At 41.3% G+C, this 13,749-nt stretch overlaps 1 protein-coding gene across 1 annotated transcript; it reads left to right on the forward strand.

Moving 5' to 3' along the window:
* Positions 1-882: 882 nt before the first annotated feature.
* LOC137588448 (sulfotransferase 2B1-like) lies at positions 883-13,372 on the forward strand. Its single transcript, XM_068305546.1, has 6 exons — positions 883-1,041; positions 1,363-1,574; positions 9,711-9,840; positions 9,939-10,033; positions 10,560-10,737; positions 11,483-13,372. Exons 1-6 carry the CDS (start codon positions 903-905, stop codon positions 11,584-11,586), a joined length of 858 nt encoding a protein of 285 aa, XP_068161647.1. The 5' UTR covers positions 883-902; the 3' UTR covers positions 11,587-13,372.
* The last annotated feature ends 377 nt before the right edge of the window (positions 13,373-13,749 follow it).

Consider the following 13,749-nt stretch of genomic DNA (forward strand, 5'->3'; position numbering starts at 1 on the left):
TGTTTTATCGTGGAATTTCTACAGATTCCCGCTAGTTTCAATGTGTTTTATTAAACATATTAAAACATACCTGAAATGAAGTCTGGCCCACGGCTTGTCACAAATTTGTCTTTTTGGCCCTCCATATACACTGCCCGGCCCAAAAAAAGTCACCGTTTGGGTTTCAACAAGCAAATTGCAGGGTTATGATCAGGGGTTGCTTCGGTTGGTCAAGTCTAGGCTCAGCAATATTATTCAGCAAAAAAATTAAGTCAGCTGAGTATCTGAATGTACTGAATGACCAGGCAATCCCATAAATGGATTTTTTCTCCCGGATGGCACGACCATATTCCAGGACAACAATGCCAAAATTTATCGGACTCTAATTGTGAAAGAGTGGTCCAGGGAGCGTGAGGAATCATTTTCACACATCGATTGGCCCCCACAGTCTTGAGCTTAACCCCATTCAAAGTCTATGGGATGTGCTGGAGAAGACCTTGCACTGTGGTTTGACTCCTATCATCAATACAAGACCTCGGCCAAAAATTAATGCAATTCTGGACAGAAATAAATGCTGTGACATTGTACAAGGTTGTCGAAACAATGCTGCAGCAAATGCGCACCACAATCAAAGCTACAGGCAATCCCACGAAATATTAGAGTGTGTGACTTTTTTTTTGGCCAGGCAGTGTATTTGACCTTTACACTCCTGAACTAAGGTATACTGATATTTTAACGGTTCCATATGTAGTTAGTTCAATATTTAATGAGCAGTAGTCAATTCAATATTGTGCAACAAGTAGTTAATATTTGACACCAAACCTGATTTGCATTTTGCATCTATCACTTGGTTTTTGAGTTTAGACAAGGAGCTCACCCACACTAACTGTGGAAAAAGTTTGAACCATTCTTTTCTCTGAATAATGGCTGAAGCAGACTTGTACTTTGAGTACAAAGGAATTTATTTTACACATTTTTATCACACACCTGAGAGCCTGAAATACCTCGAGGAGCTTTCCTTTCGACCAGATGACATCTTCATTGCAACATACCCCAAGTCAGGTAAAGTCAGGTATTCATTCTTACTTCTGATGAAAGAAGTCAATTCTTGCTTTGCATTAACAATAAGAGATTCATAGTGTTCATTTGTGTCTGAAGTAGATAAACCTTGTCCTATGGCAACTGCTATTATTATTATTATTATTATTATTATTATTATTATTATTATTATTATTATTATTATTATTATTATTATACTTTGCACTATTCTTCATCTTTTCATTTGATTTAGACGTGATCATAAAAATCTGGGGAGTTGAGAAGATAAACTAATAAATGTTTGAGTTGAAGTCTGATTTATGAAAGGTTCTGTTCTTGTCTCAGGTACAACATGGTCACAAGAGATTGTCTCTCAGATAATGAGTGGAGGAGATTCATCAACTGCTGAGACTCTTCCATATCAGGACCGTACTCCTTGGATAGAAGCTACCCAACTGGCTGATCTACATTTTGAAGACAGACCATCGCCACGAATTTTCACTACACATTTGCCATATAACATGATGCCTCCATCTTTCTACAAAGTCAAACCAAAGGTAAATTTTACCCTACAGTTTCTATATGACTACTGCTTTTTGCCATTACTGCACATTTTATGTTTGGCCTCTTAAAAATAGAGGATTTAGATGCTGTGGAAATGATGTAAGGACCTAGTTTTCTATGTGCAGTTACATAGTTAAGAAGTTACTACATAAATGTGATCTGTATAAATCTGCTGAGCAGGACTTAGAGTTAAGTCTGTGATCCTTAAAAATTAAATAAAAAGTTGAAAGTGATACTTCTACACTAATAAAGCACATAATTCCTTAGTGGTGTTGCATGCTTACAGGTAATTCCTGTATGGTGATGTCTTTTAATTATGCATGTAATTCCTTAGTTGTACTATAATACCACATAATTCCCGTGTGGTGGTGATAGTTAAAAAACTAGCTGCAAAGTAAGATGAGAGAACTGTATTCTAAACAGCAGGAGCTTGTCAAGATCACTAAGTGACGTGTGTGAAGAAATTAGTACACATAAACAATCTTATAAGATCCATCCATCCATTTTCTAAACCACTTCATCCACTGTTGCGGGTCACAGGGGGATGGAGTTTATCCCAGCTGGCTGGGGCGTGAAGCGGGGGACATTCTGGGCGCAACACGAGTGCGCAGCGGAGCCAGACAGAGACACAGACAAACACGCGCGTACACAGTCACACTTATCATCAATTTGGGACTGGTCAATTAACCTGAAGCGCATGTTTTTGGATGTCCCAATAAAATACATACAATGAGAATATAAAAAACTATGTAATGTATATGGACTTTGTGGTGACTCTCCCAGTGACTGGTACAGTATATATCCTGTGTATACTATAGGGGTGTGTTACTCGGAATGTAAGTGTCATACAAAATAAAGTCGCCCAAAGTTAGTGTGTGTTTGATAAAATCTGAACATATACAGTATGTATGGGAAGATCAGTTCGAGTGTGAATTACGTGTGACTGATAACCCCATTAACAGTACAAGCATACTTAGTCAGTTCAAGTTATGGGGAACAAAGTGGGGAAATAAAACCATTACCTGGTCCTCTTATAGGCCCAGCTAAAATCATGGCCATTAATACTCTGTGAACATGAACTGTTTAGAAAGTTTGAGAGTGTTGATCAAAGAAAGAAAAGACGGAAAGAAGAACAAGACACTGGCAAGCCTTTCAGAAAAGAAGTAGAACATAGAGAAAGCAAAAATCTCTAACCGGCTTGCTGTTGCAGGATGTCTGATGAGAAAGAGAAAAGGTAATGTGGGGGAAGTGACAGGATAGGATTCCGCATCTGCCACATGCTGTCTCCACTCCTACAGCCCTTCCTTAAAAGACACTTCCTCCAAAAGAGGTGACAAAAGCACCTCGTAAGATGCAGAAGGAGGGGTGAGGACAAGGAATGCAAAGAAAAATCACTGTATCCTGATCCGTTTTCACTTTGACACCTTAGGACAATCAATCTGACTTTGCTTCTGCTTAGACCGGGTGTCGGCAATCCGCGGCTCCGGAGCAGCATGCGGCTCTGTAGCATCTCCCTTGCGGTTCTCTGGAGATTAATCACAAAAGAAAAAAATTATACTTAAAAGAAAAAAATATACAGATATTCTTCTCACAGCTAAATATATTTGCAAACAAAAAATTTATTGTTTTAAATTCTCTACTTTTTTTACGTTTTCGACGCTATCGTGATTTTTAAAAATTAGGTCAGGTACCTAATACCTAATGTAGCTGCAAGAGGACACAAGCCAGTGTCTTATTGTGCCGGTCCCAAGCCCGGATAAATACAGAGGGTTGCATCAGGAAGGGCATCCGGCGTAAAACTTTTGCCAAATCAAAGATGCGAATCAAACCTATGACTTCCATACCGGATCGGTCGAGGCCCGGGTTAACAACGACCGCCATCGGCGGTCGTTGTTAACAGGGCATACAGGGCGCCGGTGGAAATTGGATTACTGTTGGTCGAAGAAGGAGAGGAGGAAAGTGCGTTCGCACGAAGAAAGAGAAGAGGAACACCAAGAGTATAGGACTGAGAGTAGGGACGTTGAATGTTGGAACTATGACAGGAAAAGGTAGAGAGTTGGTTGACATGATGCAGAGGAGGAAGGTAGACATACTGTGTGTCCAGGAGACCAGGTGGAAAGGTAGCAAGGCTAGAAGTTTAGGAGCAGGGTTCAAGTTGTTCTATCATGGTGTAGATGGGAAGAGAAATGGAGTAGGAGTTATCTTGAAGGAGGAGTTTGTTAGGAATGTCCTGGCGGTAAAAAGAGTGTCAGATAGAGTGATGAGTCTGAAGCTAGAAATAGAAGGTGTGATGTTCAATGTTGTTAGCGGGTATGCTCCACAGGTAGGATGTGAGCTGGAGGAGAAGGAGAAATTCTGGTCGGACCTTGATGAAGTGATGCAGACCCTAGAAGTGAGAGAGTTGTCATTGGAGCAGACTTCAATGGACATGTTGGTGCAGGAAACAGAGGTGAGGAGGAGGTGATGGGCAGGTTTGGTATCCAGGAGAGGAACGCAGAAGGACAGATGGTAGTTGACTTTGCAAAAAGGATGGAAATGGCTGTAGTGAATACTTTCTTCCAGAAGAGGCAGGAACATAGAGTGACCTATAAGAGTGGCGGTAGGAGCACACAGGTAGACTACATCTTGTGTAGACGGTGTAACCTGAAAGAGATCAGTGACTGCAAAGTAGTGGTAGGTGAGAGTGTAGCCAAACAGCATAGGATGGTGGTGTGTAGGATGACTCTGGTGGTGAGGAAGATGAAGAGGGCAAAGGCAGAGCAGAAGACAAAATGGTGGAAGCTGAAAAAGGAAGAGTGTTGCATGACTTTTAGGAAGGAGTTAAGACAGGCTCTGGGTGGTCAGGAGGTGCTTCCAGATGACTGGACAACTACAGCTAATGTGATCAGGGAGACAGGTAGGAGAGTACTTGGTGTGTCATCTGGAAGGAAAGTAGATAAGGAGACTTGGTGGTGGAATGAGGAGGTACAGGAGTGTATACAGAGAAAGAGGTTAGCCAAGAGGAAGTGGGACACTGAGAGGACTGAGGAGAGTAGACAGGAGTACAGGGAGATGCAGCGTAAGGTGAAGGTAGAGGTAGCAAAGGCCAAACAAGAAGCTTATGATGACTTGTATGCTAGGTTGGACAGTATAAGGAGGGAGAGACTGATTTATACCGGTTCGCAAGACAGAGAGATAGAGATGGGAAGGACGTGCAGCAGGTTAGGGTGATTAAGGATAGGGATGGAAGTCTATTGACAGGTGCCAGTAGTGTGATGGGAAGATGGAAAGAGTACTTTGAAGAGTTGATGAACGTGGAAAATGAGAGGGAACAAAGACTAGAAGAGGTGACTGTTGTGGACCAGGATGTAGCAAAGATTAGTCAGGATGAAGTGAGGAGGGCATTGAAGAGGATGAAGAGTGGAAAGGCAGTCGGTCCTGATGATATACCTGTAGAGGTTTGGAAGTGTCTAGGAGAGGTGGCAGTAGAGTTTCTGACTGGGTTGTTCAACAGGATCTTAGATAGTGAGAAGATGCCTGAGGAATGGAGGAGAAGTGTGCTGGTGCCCATTTTTAAGAACAAGGGAGATGTGCAGAGTTGTGGCAACTACAGAGGAATAAAGCTGATGAGCCATACAATGAAGTTATGGGAGAGAGTAGTGGAAGCTAGACTAAGGGCAGAAGTGAACATTTGTGAGCAGCAGTATGGTTTCATGCCAAAAAAGAGTACTACAGATGCAGTATTTGCTTTGAGGATGTTGATAGAGAAGTACAGAGAAGGCCAGAGGGAGCTGCATTGTGTTTTTGTAGATCTGGAGAAAGCTGATGACAGGGTGCCCAGAGAGGAACTGTGGTATTGTATGAGGAAGTCTGGAGTGACAGAGAAGTATGTTAGAACGGTGCAGGACATGTATGAAGACTGTAAGACAGTGGTGAGGTGTGCTGTAGGTGTGACATAGGAGTTCAAGGTGGAGGTGGGACTGCATCAGCGATCAGCTCTGAGCCCCTTCTTGTTTGCCATGGTGATGGACAGGCTGACAGACGAGGTTAGACAGGAATCTCCATGGACTATGATGTTTGCAGATGACATTGTGATCTGTAGTGAGAGCAGGGAACAGGTGGAGGAGAAGCTAGAGAGGTGGAGGTTTGTCCTGGAAAGGAGAGGAATGAAGGTTAGCCGCAGTAAGACAGAGTACATGTGTATGAATGAGAGGGACCCAAGTGGAAGAGTGAGGTTAGAGGGAGAAGAGATCAAGAAGGTGGAGGATTTTAAGTACTTAGGCTCAACAGTCCAGAGCAATGGAGAGTGTGGAAAAGAGGTGAAGAAGCGTGTACAGGCAGGATGGAACGGGTGGAGGAAAGTGTCAGGTGTGATGTGTGATAGAAGAGTTTCAGCTAAAATGAAAGGAAAGGTGTACAAAACTGTGGTTAGACCAGCGATGTTGTTTGGTCTAGAGACAGTGTCACTGAAGAAAAGACAGGAGACAGAGCTGGAGGTAGCAGAGATGAAGATGCTGAGGTTCTCTCTGGGAGTGACCAGGAAGGATAGGATCAGGAATGAGTACATCAGAGGGACAGCACATGTTAGAGGTCTTGGAGATAAAGTCAGAGAGGCCAGACTGAGATGGTTTGGACATGTCCAGAGGAGAGATAGTGAATATATTGGTAGAAGGATGCTGAGTTTTGAACTGCCAGGCAGGAGGCCTAGAGGAAGACCAAAGAGGAGGTTTATGGATGTAATGAGGGAAGACATGAAGGTAGTTGGTGTGAGAGAAGAGGATTCAAAGCACAGGGCTAGATGGAGGAAATTGATTCGCTGTGGCGACCCCTGAAGGGAAAAGCCGAAAGGAAAAGAAGAAGAAGGTCAGGTACCTTTTAACACAGCTCAGATGCACCGTGGGGTCTTTGACAATGTTTTTCTTGTATGTGTCGCAAGTTAGCAATAGAACAAGTTACAGATATGATTTACAGAGGCTGTTTTCCTGTACAAAACCGAGTGTGGCGCCTGCTTTCTCTCTCTTTTGCAACCACAGTCCCCACGAGACTATATCTCCAATAGATGGTGATTACACCAAGGATTCATTCGTTAAAATAATAAAAACAAAACAGAGATGATACAGAAAATTAAAGGCATCCTTCTCTCCACAAAGAGTGAAGGAAAGGACATGCAACATTACCGATCAGCAAATCAAGGACAATAATTCAACTCCAGCATATTCAAGTAAATGTGACGAATCTTGTGATGTGATCAATACAGACATCGCTGTTGTGCAGGTATGTAAACTCAGATGAGCTGCAATAAGAAATTATCAGATTAATAGCACTGCTTGTTTAAAAAACATTGCCTAAACAAGCTCAATAAAAGTCCCCAGGAACGGAAACACAGTTTTGTCATTGGAGCTCTGGCTGACCGTATTCACCAGGAATGAACAGCGAGGCTCTTTCACCTCCTCTACCTGAAAGAGACGCCATCACCATCACACACTGAACAGGGATTATTTAGCAGCGATCATTGATATGTAAGCTGCATTTGGGAGCAGATTTAATGAGTTCATCAATGCAACAAAACACATTAATATTGTAATGGAAGTTCAACTTAGAGCACCAAATATGGTAGTACAGAGTAGTCACGTGGTGGGTAATTCTCTCCAGGATGCTCTGCATGGAAAATAAACATTTAATCATGAATCTCATTATGCACTTGTAGCCTAGTTAGTCAATTTTATAGTCAATATAGCCAATACAGACACAGCCTGTGATGCCTTCATACAAGGCTTAAAAATTTTTGCAGCTCCTGACAGGTTTGATTTTAGTTTTTTTGGTCAAATCGGTTCCTCGAACGTTTATGGTACATCTGGCCCGCGGGCCAGATCTGGCCTGTTGAAAAGGTTTCCCCTTGAAGTTACTGACAGAGCCATAACAAAATATTGCTTTATTTATTTAATCATTACATAATATACACTGTGTTAGCTCTTGGCTCAATAAGCTATGTTCATTTCAATATGTTTTAATAAACATTGAACCAGCCGACCCACGGCTTTTAGCAAATTTGGGGCATGAGGCGGGGGAATCTCCGGGCCAGTGCACAGTGGAGCCACACAAAGACACAGACAATCACACAGACACTCATTCCTACCGTCAATTTGGGACCCGTCAATTTTGCGTGTATTTGACTTTGACACCTATGATTAAAGGTTACCGACCCCTGGCCTAGACATTTCTTTCTTCCATAGCAGTATCATTTGATTTCTAGTTGCGAAGCCAAGATGATACAAAGGGGGTATCTACTTCACATCAATCACATTGCAACATCAACAACATCCGAAAAAGAAAAAAGGGCTGACGGGTAGAAGCCCTATGGCAACTGTTTCCATCCCGGGTAGAAGCCTGGGGATGGAAACTTGGAAAGTTTCCATCCCCAGAATCAACAACATCTCTCTCATTAAAACACGTTATCAACCAAATTCATACATTAAATTTCACATTTAGATAATTTTATTTTGATATATTGCTGTTTTGAACCGTCCTTGTAGTCCCAGTATAATAACATCGGCCACAGTGATGAACTGAAGGTTGCAGAGGAACTCCCGGAATACAAAGACCTACAAAGGAGAGAAATGGGTCATGGCAGAGCAGTAACTCTTAACCACCAAAGAAAATACCAGACTCACTCCACACTGCCAATGGAGCATAACAAATCTAACAATAGAGACAAGTGGAGATGCTATAAATGTGAACATTCTGGTTATATTGCATTTGAATGTGTGGGTCCGGACCCACCTAAATAGGAGGACCGAGAATGATGACCACGAGCGCCACCCAAAGGTTGTTTATTCTCCATTCTCCAGGGTCGTATTCCACATTCTCTTTGAGTTCCTGATGTAGGCCCTTATTGTCTTGTTGTATGTCGTCATTCCAACCGGTGGCGCAGAGTTGTGCATGGAGCTATAAATCATCCAGCGCCAATGGAACAAAACGTTAAACAGTGCCACAGGTTCCAGCAGATTCCTGGTAGTTTAATTTTTGATTTGGCAAATGTGTATCTTAACTTGACCCTGCAATATGCTGGTGATGTGTCTGCGGCCTGCCCTGCCTCTCGCCAATATTCCTGGAACCACAGTTGGGCTGCAACTAGATGATGAAACAGGATGGTGGGAAAATGGCAACGCTGTCAAGGGACATGAGACACAACGATCTTATCACATTCAAACGGAAAAAGGAGAACTTCATCGTAATCTCATGCCCACAACCGACATAGAAGACTGGTCTGCAACAAAAAAGAAACATCTGCACCAAAACAACCTACATTTGTGCAGGATGTTCAGGTCGACCAAGACTTTCCACCAGATCCGGGTTCCAGTGACCAGCCATTACCAGCAGATGCCTTACCAACCCCAATGAAAACATACAGTGGCCAGGTGGCGAGGCCTCCTGAGCGACGGAAAGAGTGTGTGTAGAGACAATTAACCTTTCCTTCACATGATTAAAATGGTCTGAAGAGCTGTGTTAGGGTTTATTAGACCAAGAGATTGTTTAATGAAGCTGTTGAAGTATATCTTTGTTCATATGAACAACTTGTTTATTTACAGTAAATGAGCTCAAAAAGAAATGTGATGTAAGTATTTATTTTACTGTGTGCATCTATACAGTTAGAACTACTACATGCATGTGATCTCTATCTGCTGAACAGAGCTGAGAGCTAAGTCTGTGGTCCCTAAAAGTTCATGCATTCATTTATTCATTTTCCAACCCGCTTAATCCGCTAACGCAGGTCGCGGGGTAGCCAGTGCCTATCCTGGCAGTCTCAGGGCGTGGGGCGGGGGACACTCCGGGCACGACGCCAGTGTACCGCGGAGCCACATACAAACAAACATACATTCACACACACACTCACTCCTATGGTCAATTTGGGACCGGCCAATTAACCTGAAGCGCATGCTTTTGGAGGTGGGAGGAAGCCGGAGAACCCGGAGAGAACCCACGCAGACACGGGGAGAGCATGCGAACTCCGCACAGAGCGGGACTCGAACCCGGGTTGTGAGGCAGCAGCGCTAACCACTGCGCCACCGTGCCGCCCCCTAAAAGTTCATTAAAAGTTAAAAGAAATATCCTTTATTTATATTAACTTCAAAATGTTCTTATCATTTCAGGCCATCTATGTCATGAGAAACCCCAAAGATGTGATGATATCAGCCTTTCATTATTTTGGGAAACGCCCCATTTATGCCGACCCGGGTACTCTGACTGAGTTTCTCCATAAGTTCCTTGATGGAAGTAAAAGTAAATGGCACTTCTCTGAACTACCACTGGATGGAGTCACAGATCTAATGATCACATTTGACTTGTTTACAGAGTGCTTGTGTTTTTCATTTTTTTAGTGCCATATGGCTCGTGGTTTGATCATGTGAAGAGCTGGCTGAATGCTGAAGATAAAGAGCAATTCCTATATTTGAACTATGAAGACATGGTGCAGGTGAGATTTTCAACACTGTATAATTTTTGTAATCAAGATTTAACCCATGCCAGCATCTAGTTTCTCAAAAACTATATTTGCCCTTAACATCCATGACATTAAGGGCGAATGCTGTTCGCCCACACATTGATCTCAGAAGTATCCACTGAAAATGTCTAGTGAAAGAGTCGAAAACTGTTACACTATGATAAACAGCTTCCTCTCTCTCACAGGTGGTAGCAACTACTTCACTAACATTGACTACCTTATGTCATGGTCCAGGCTTTTTAATTATTATGTTTGAGTGCTTTCAAAGTATCAGATGACAGATCTGAGGTATTAAAGAATGGACTGCTTACTCACTGTAGACATGAATGTCTGACCACAACACTGGCAACTTCAACAGTTGAAAGTCTAGCATGAATATACTGTATGTAGTCTGAACACCATCAGAGCCTTTCTTCTCATTGCTAAATACTCACAAGAATAAACGTACTATTGGAATCACTCCAGGAATATGAGATGGTGTGGTTTCTTTGTGCTGCAGAATCTGGAGAACTCTGTGGCCAGAACTGCTCAGTTCTTGGATAAATCCCTGGATACTGAAGTGATAGAGAAAATAGCAGAAAAATGTCTGTTCAAGAACATGAGAAACAAAGTGCCAGACGATTCTACAAATCCGATCAAATCTGATGATGAAAGACTATCTGAACTTTTCAGAAAAGGTGAGCAACATCATAATACATACAGTACTACAGTATTTCACTGTTATTGAGTGATGTTGTGACACACTGATGGTAATGGCTTGAAGGAAGCTTGCAGCAAACACAGAAGAATAATCCGTCAGGAAAAGATCTACACACCACACAAACTGAGGACAGCATGGTGATGCAGTCTTTGCTTAACAGGGAGTCACAGTTCATATTGGAGACACACACATTGTTACAAGGAAACAAGGAACAAGGAAATCTCTGAAATGCTGCAGGGACAGGCAGACACAAACCACGAAGACAAAAACAGAACTAGTGGTGAAGGACAGAAGGCTGGAGCTTGTGCTGGGATTCAGGAAAGGTCTGGTGGTCAGTAGAGCAAGGTTGACAATGTGAAACAGACTAGTGCTCGAGAGTCCCTTATAAGGGAGAGCAAAGGGCGGTCTGGCAGAGAGTGATTGGAGAGCAAGAATCTACAGTATATACTGAGTCACTCTGATGAAAGGAAGTGGGTGGAGTTATGCTGATGAGGTGACAGGCTGAGTGGGACAGGTGGGTGGAGTTATCTGACGAGAGGGGTGTTGCTGTCATTGTGCATTCACAACAAAATTGCTACTGTCTTGCTCTCACCTAGGCTAAAAGAACATATTAAAACTTTAAAAATCCAACAATGCTGTACAAAGAGTTTATACAATGCAGCAAATTACATAGAATTTTTAAAAAAGAAATCAACCTTATTGTCTTGCATGTTGTGTTTCAGGAATAGTTGGAGACTGGAAGAATCATCTATCAGTGGAAGAAGCGAAGTACTTTGATGCAGTTTGCAAAGAAAAAATGAGAGATGTCAAATGCAAATGGGATTAAGATAAATTAATTTTAATGTTTATTCAAGTGTGGAATCAGAGGAGCAAAATTTCCAGAGATTTTATGAAATTTATTGAGAAAAAGGCTAATGATTTGTTTTAAGTTATCTTATCTTTTGCAGCCTCAATGCTTGATGCCCTTACCAGACACATACACAGTTGAATTTCACAGGTCTTGAAATTTTGATCAGGCTCTTGCACTATGGTCTCAGATAGAAGAGCTGCTGTTCCTGCAAAGCACTAATCTTAAACCTGGCACCGCTTTCCTTGGATTCACTCGATCATACACTCATTTCAGACACATAACAATACTCTAGAGCAGGGGTGTCAAAGTCAAAAACACAGAAGGCCAAAAAGACAAATTTGCTACAATTTGTTTTAATATATATTAAAACATGTTAAAATGAACATAGTCTATTGAACCAAGAACTAACACATTGTATTTTATTTAGTGCTGTCAGGCGATTAAAAAAATATGTAATTAATTACAGTATTTGTAATTATTTAATCTGATTAATCACATTTTAATATCATACATGCTAAAGGCCCCCAAATAAAGAATTTGAAATCTAGGACATTACAAAATTGTAGTCCATGACTAATCAATAGAATGCACCAAGAAGAGAAGATTTGAAATCCACATTTTTATTGGTTAAGTGTGCTTTATAAATGAAATTCAAAAGAAAAAAAGGCCAAGCACATCAACAAACCAACTAGGCCAGGTGCATCTCTCAGAAATCCAATACGAATACAGTTAAATAAATAAAATTCAGAAATACAATAAGGCCGAGTCTCAAATAGGCACATAAGCAGACTCTCAATCAAAATGAATACTTAAGCTGACTCAATACAGCAATTCAGAATGAATAGTATAATATACCTCTAAATATGGCAACTTAATAGCAAGATGCCAACAGGCTTTTCCTTTAAAAGGGTAAGCTAACATTCAACTCTGTGTCTAGACTAGACTTCTTTTTATTGTCATTGCACAGAGACTCAGAACAGTGAATCTGGCGATGAAATATCGTTGCTTGGCAACCGGAGTACACAGCATAATGGTCCTTGACATGTTTTGCATTTAAATGATACGTCAGGTTGGAGCTGCTTCGGTGATATGAAAATTCTCTTTTACAAAAGGTACAAATACTAATAATAATAATGGATTTGATTTATATAGTGCTTTTCTGCACACTCAAAGACGCTTTACATCGGATCCATTATTCATCCACTCCTCATTCATACTTGGTGATGGTAAACTACTGTATGTGTGTAGCCACAGCTGCTCTGGGGCAGCCTACGGGTCTCTCAATGGGCCAAATTTAAAATGCTTGCGCATTGACTTGCCACTCACAATTAATTGCGTTAATTTTCATAGCGTGTTAATTTGCAGCATAATTAATGAATCTAATTAATGTGTTAAAGTGACAGCCCTAATATTATTCAATGGTTAATTAATTAATAAAGCAATATTTTGTTACGGCTCTCAGTAACTTCAAGGGAAAATATTTTCAACAGGCTAACAGCAAAAAAGTAAATGTCCTTCTAAAACAAAACATGTTCCTTAATATAAAGATAAATGCATGAATGAGATTGCATTCATTTGTTTATTCATTTTCTACCACTTCATCCACTGTCGCGGAAAGCTGGCGCCTATCCCAGCTGTCTGAGGGAGTGAGGCGATTGAGACTCCGGGCGCAACACCAGTGCACCGCAGCGCCACACAGACAACCACTCATGCATTATGAACTGAAGAGGCATTATTGTGCTGCTTTATGATCCTACCAATCACTGCCTTCAAATAGTAAAATAAAAAAATAAATCACATCAGTTGTATTCTTTCTCATGGCTCTTATTTGCAATTTCCTCTGAGTCCTTTCAACTGAAAAATAAATATAAATAGGTAAAATAAAATTTAAAAAAATCTATGGCACACGGACATAACAATATTTCCTTCAAAGAGAAACCACGCCTTGTACAAAGAAATTAAAAAATTTAACTGAATTAGAAACTGAAAATACATTACCACTCTGTGTTGATCACTTGTCTGAGGCTGAGCCTGATATTTGATGGTGTCTCATCTTTGGTACAAGTTCATCAATGTTTGGGGTCAGGCTCTGAGCTGAGGAAATCCTCAGGATTGGGTGTAGGTGTTCATCAGACAGAC

Source organism: Antennarius striatus, chromosome 21 (genome assembly GCF_040054535.1).
Source record: "Antennarius striatus isolate MH-2024 chromosome 21, ASM4005453v1, whole genome shotgun sequence".
In the NCBI taxonomy this organism is placed as follows: domain Eukaryota; kingdom Metazoa; phylum Chordata; class Actinopteri; order Lophiiformes; family Antennariidae; genus Antennarius; species Antennarius striatus.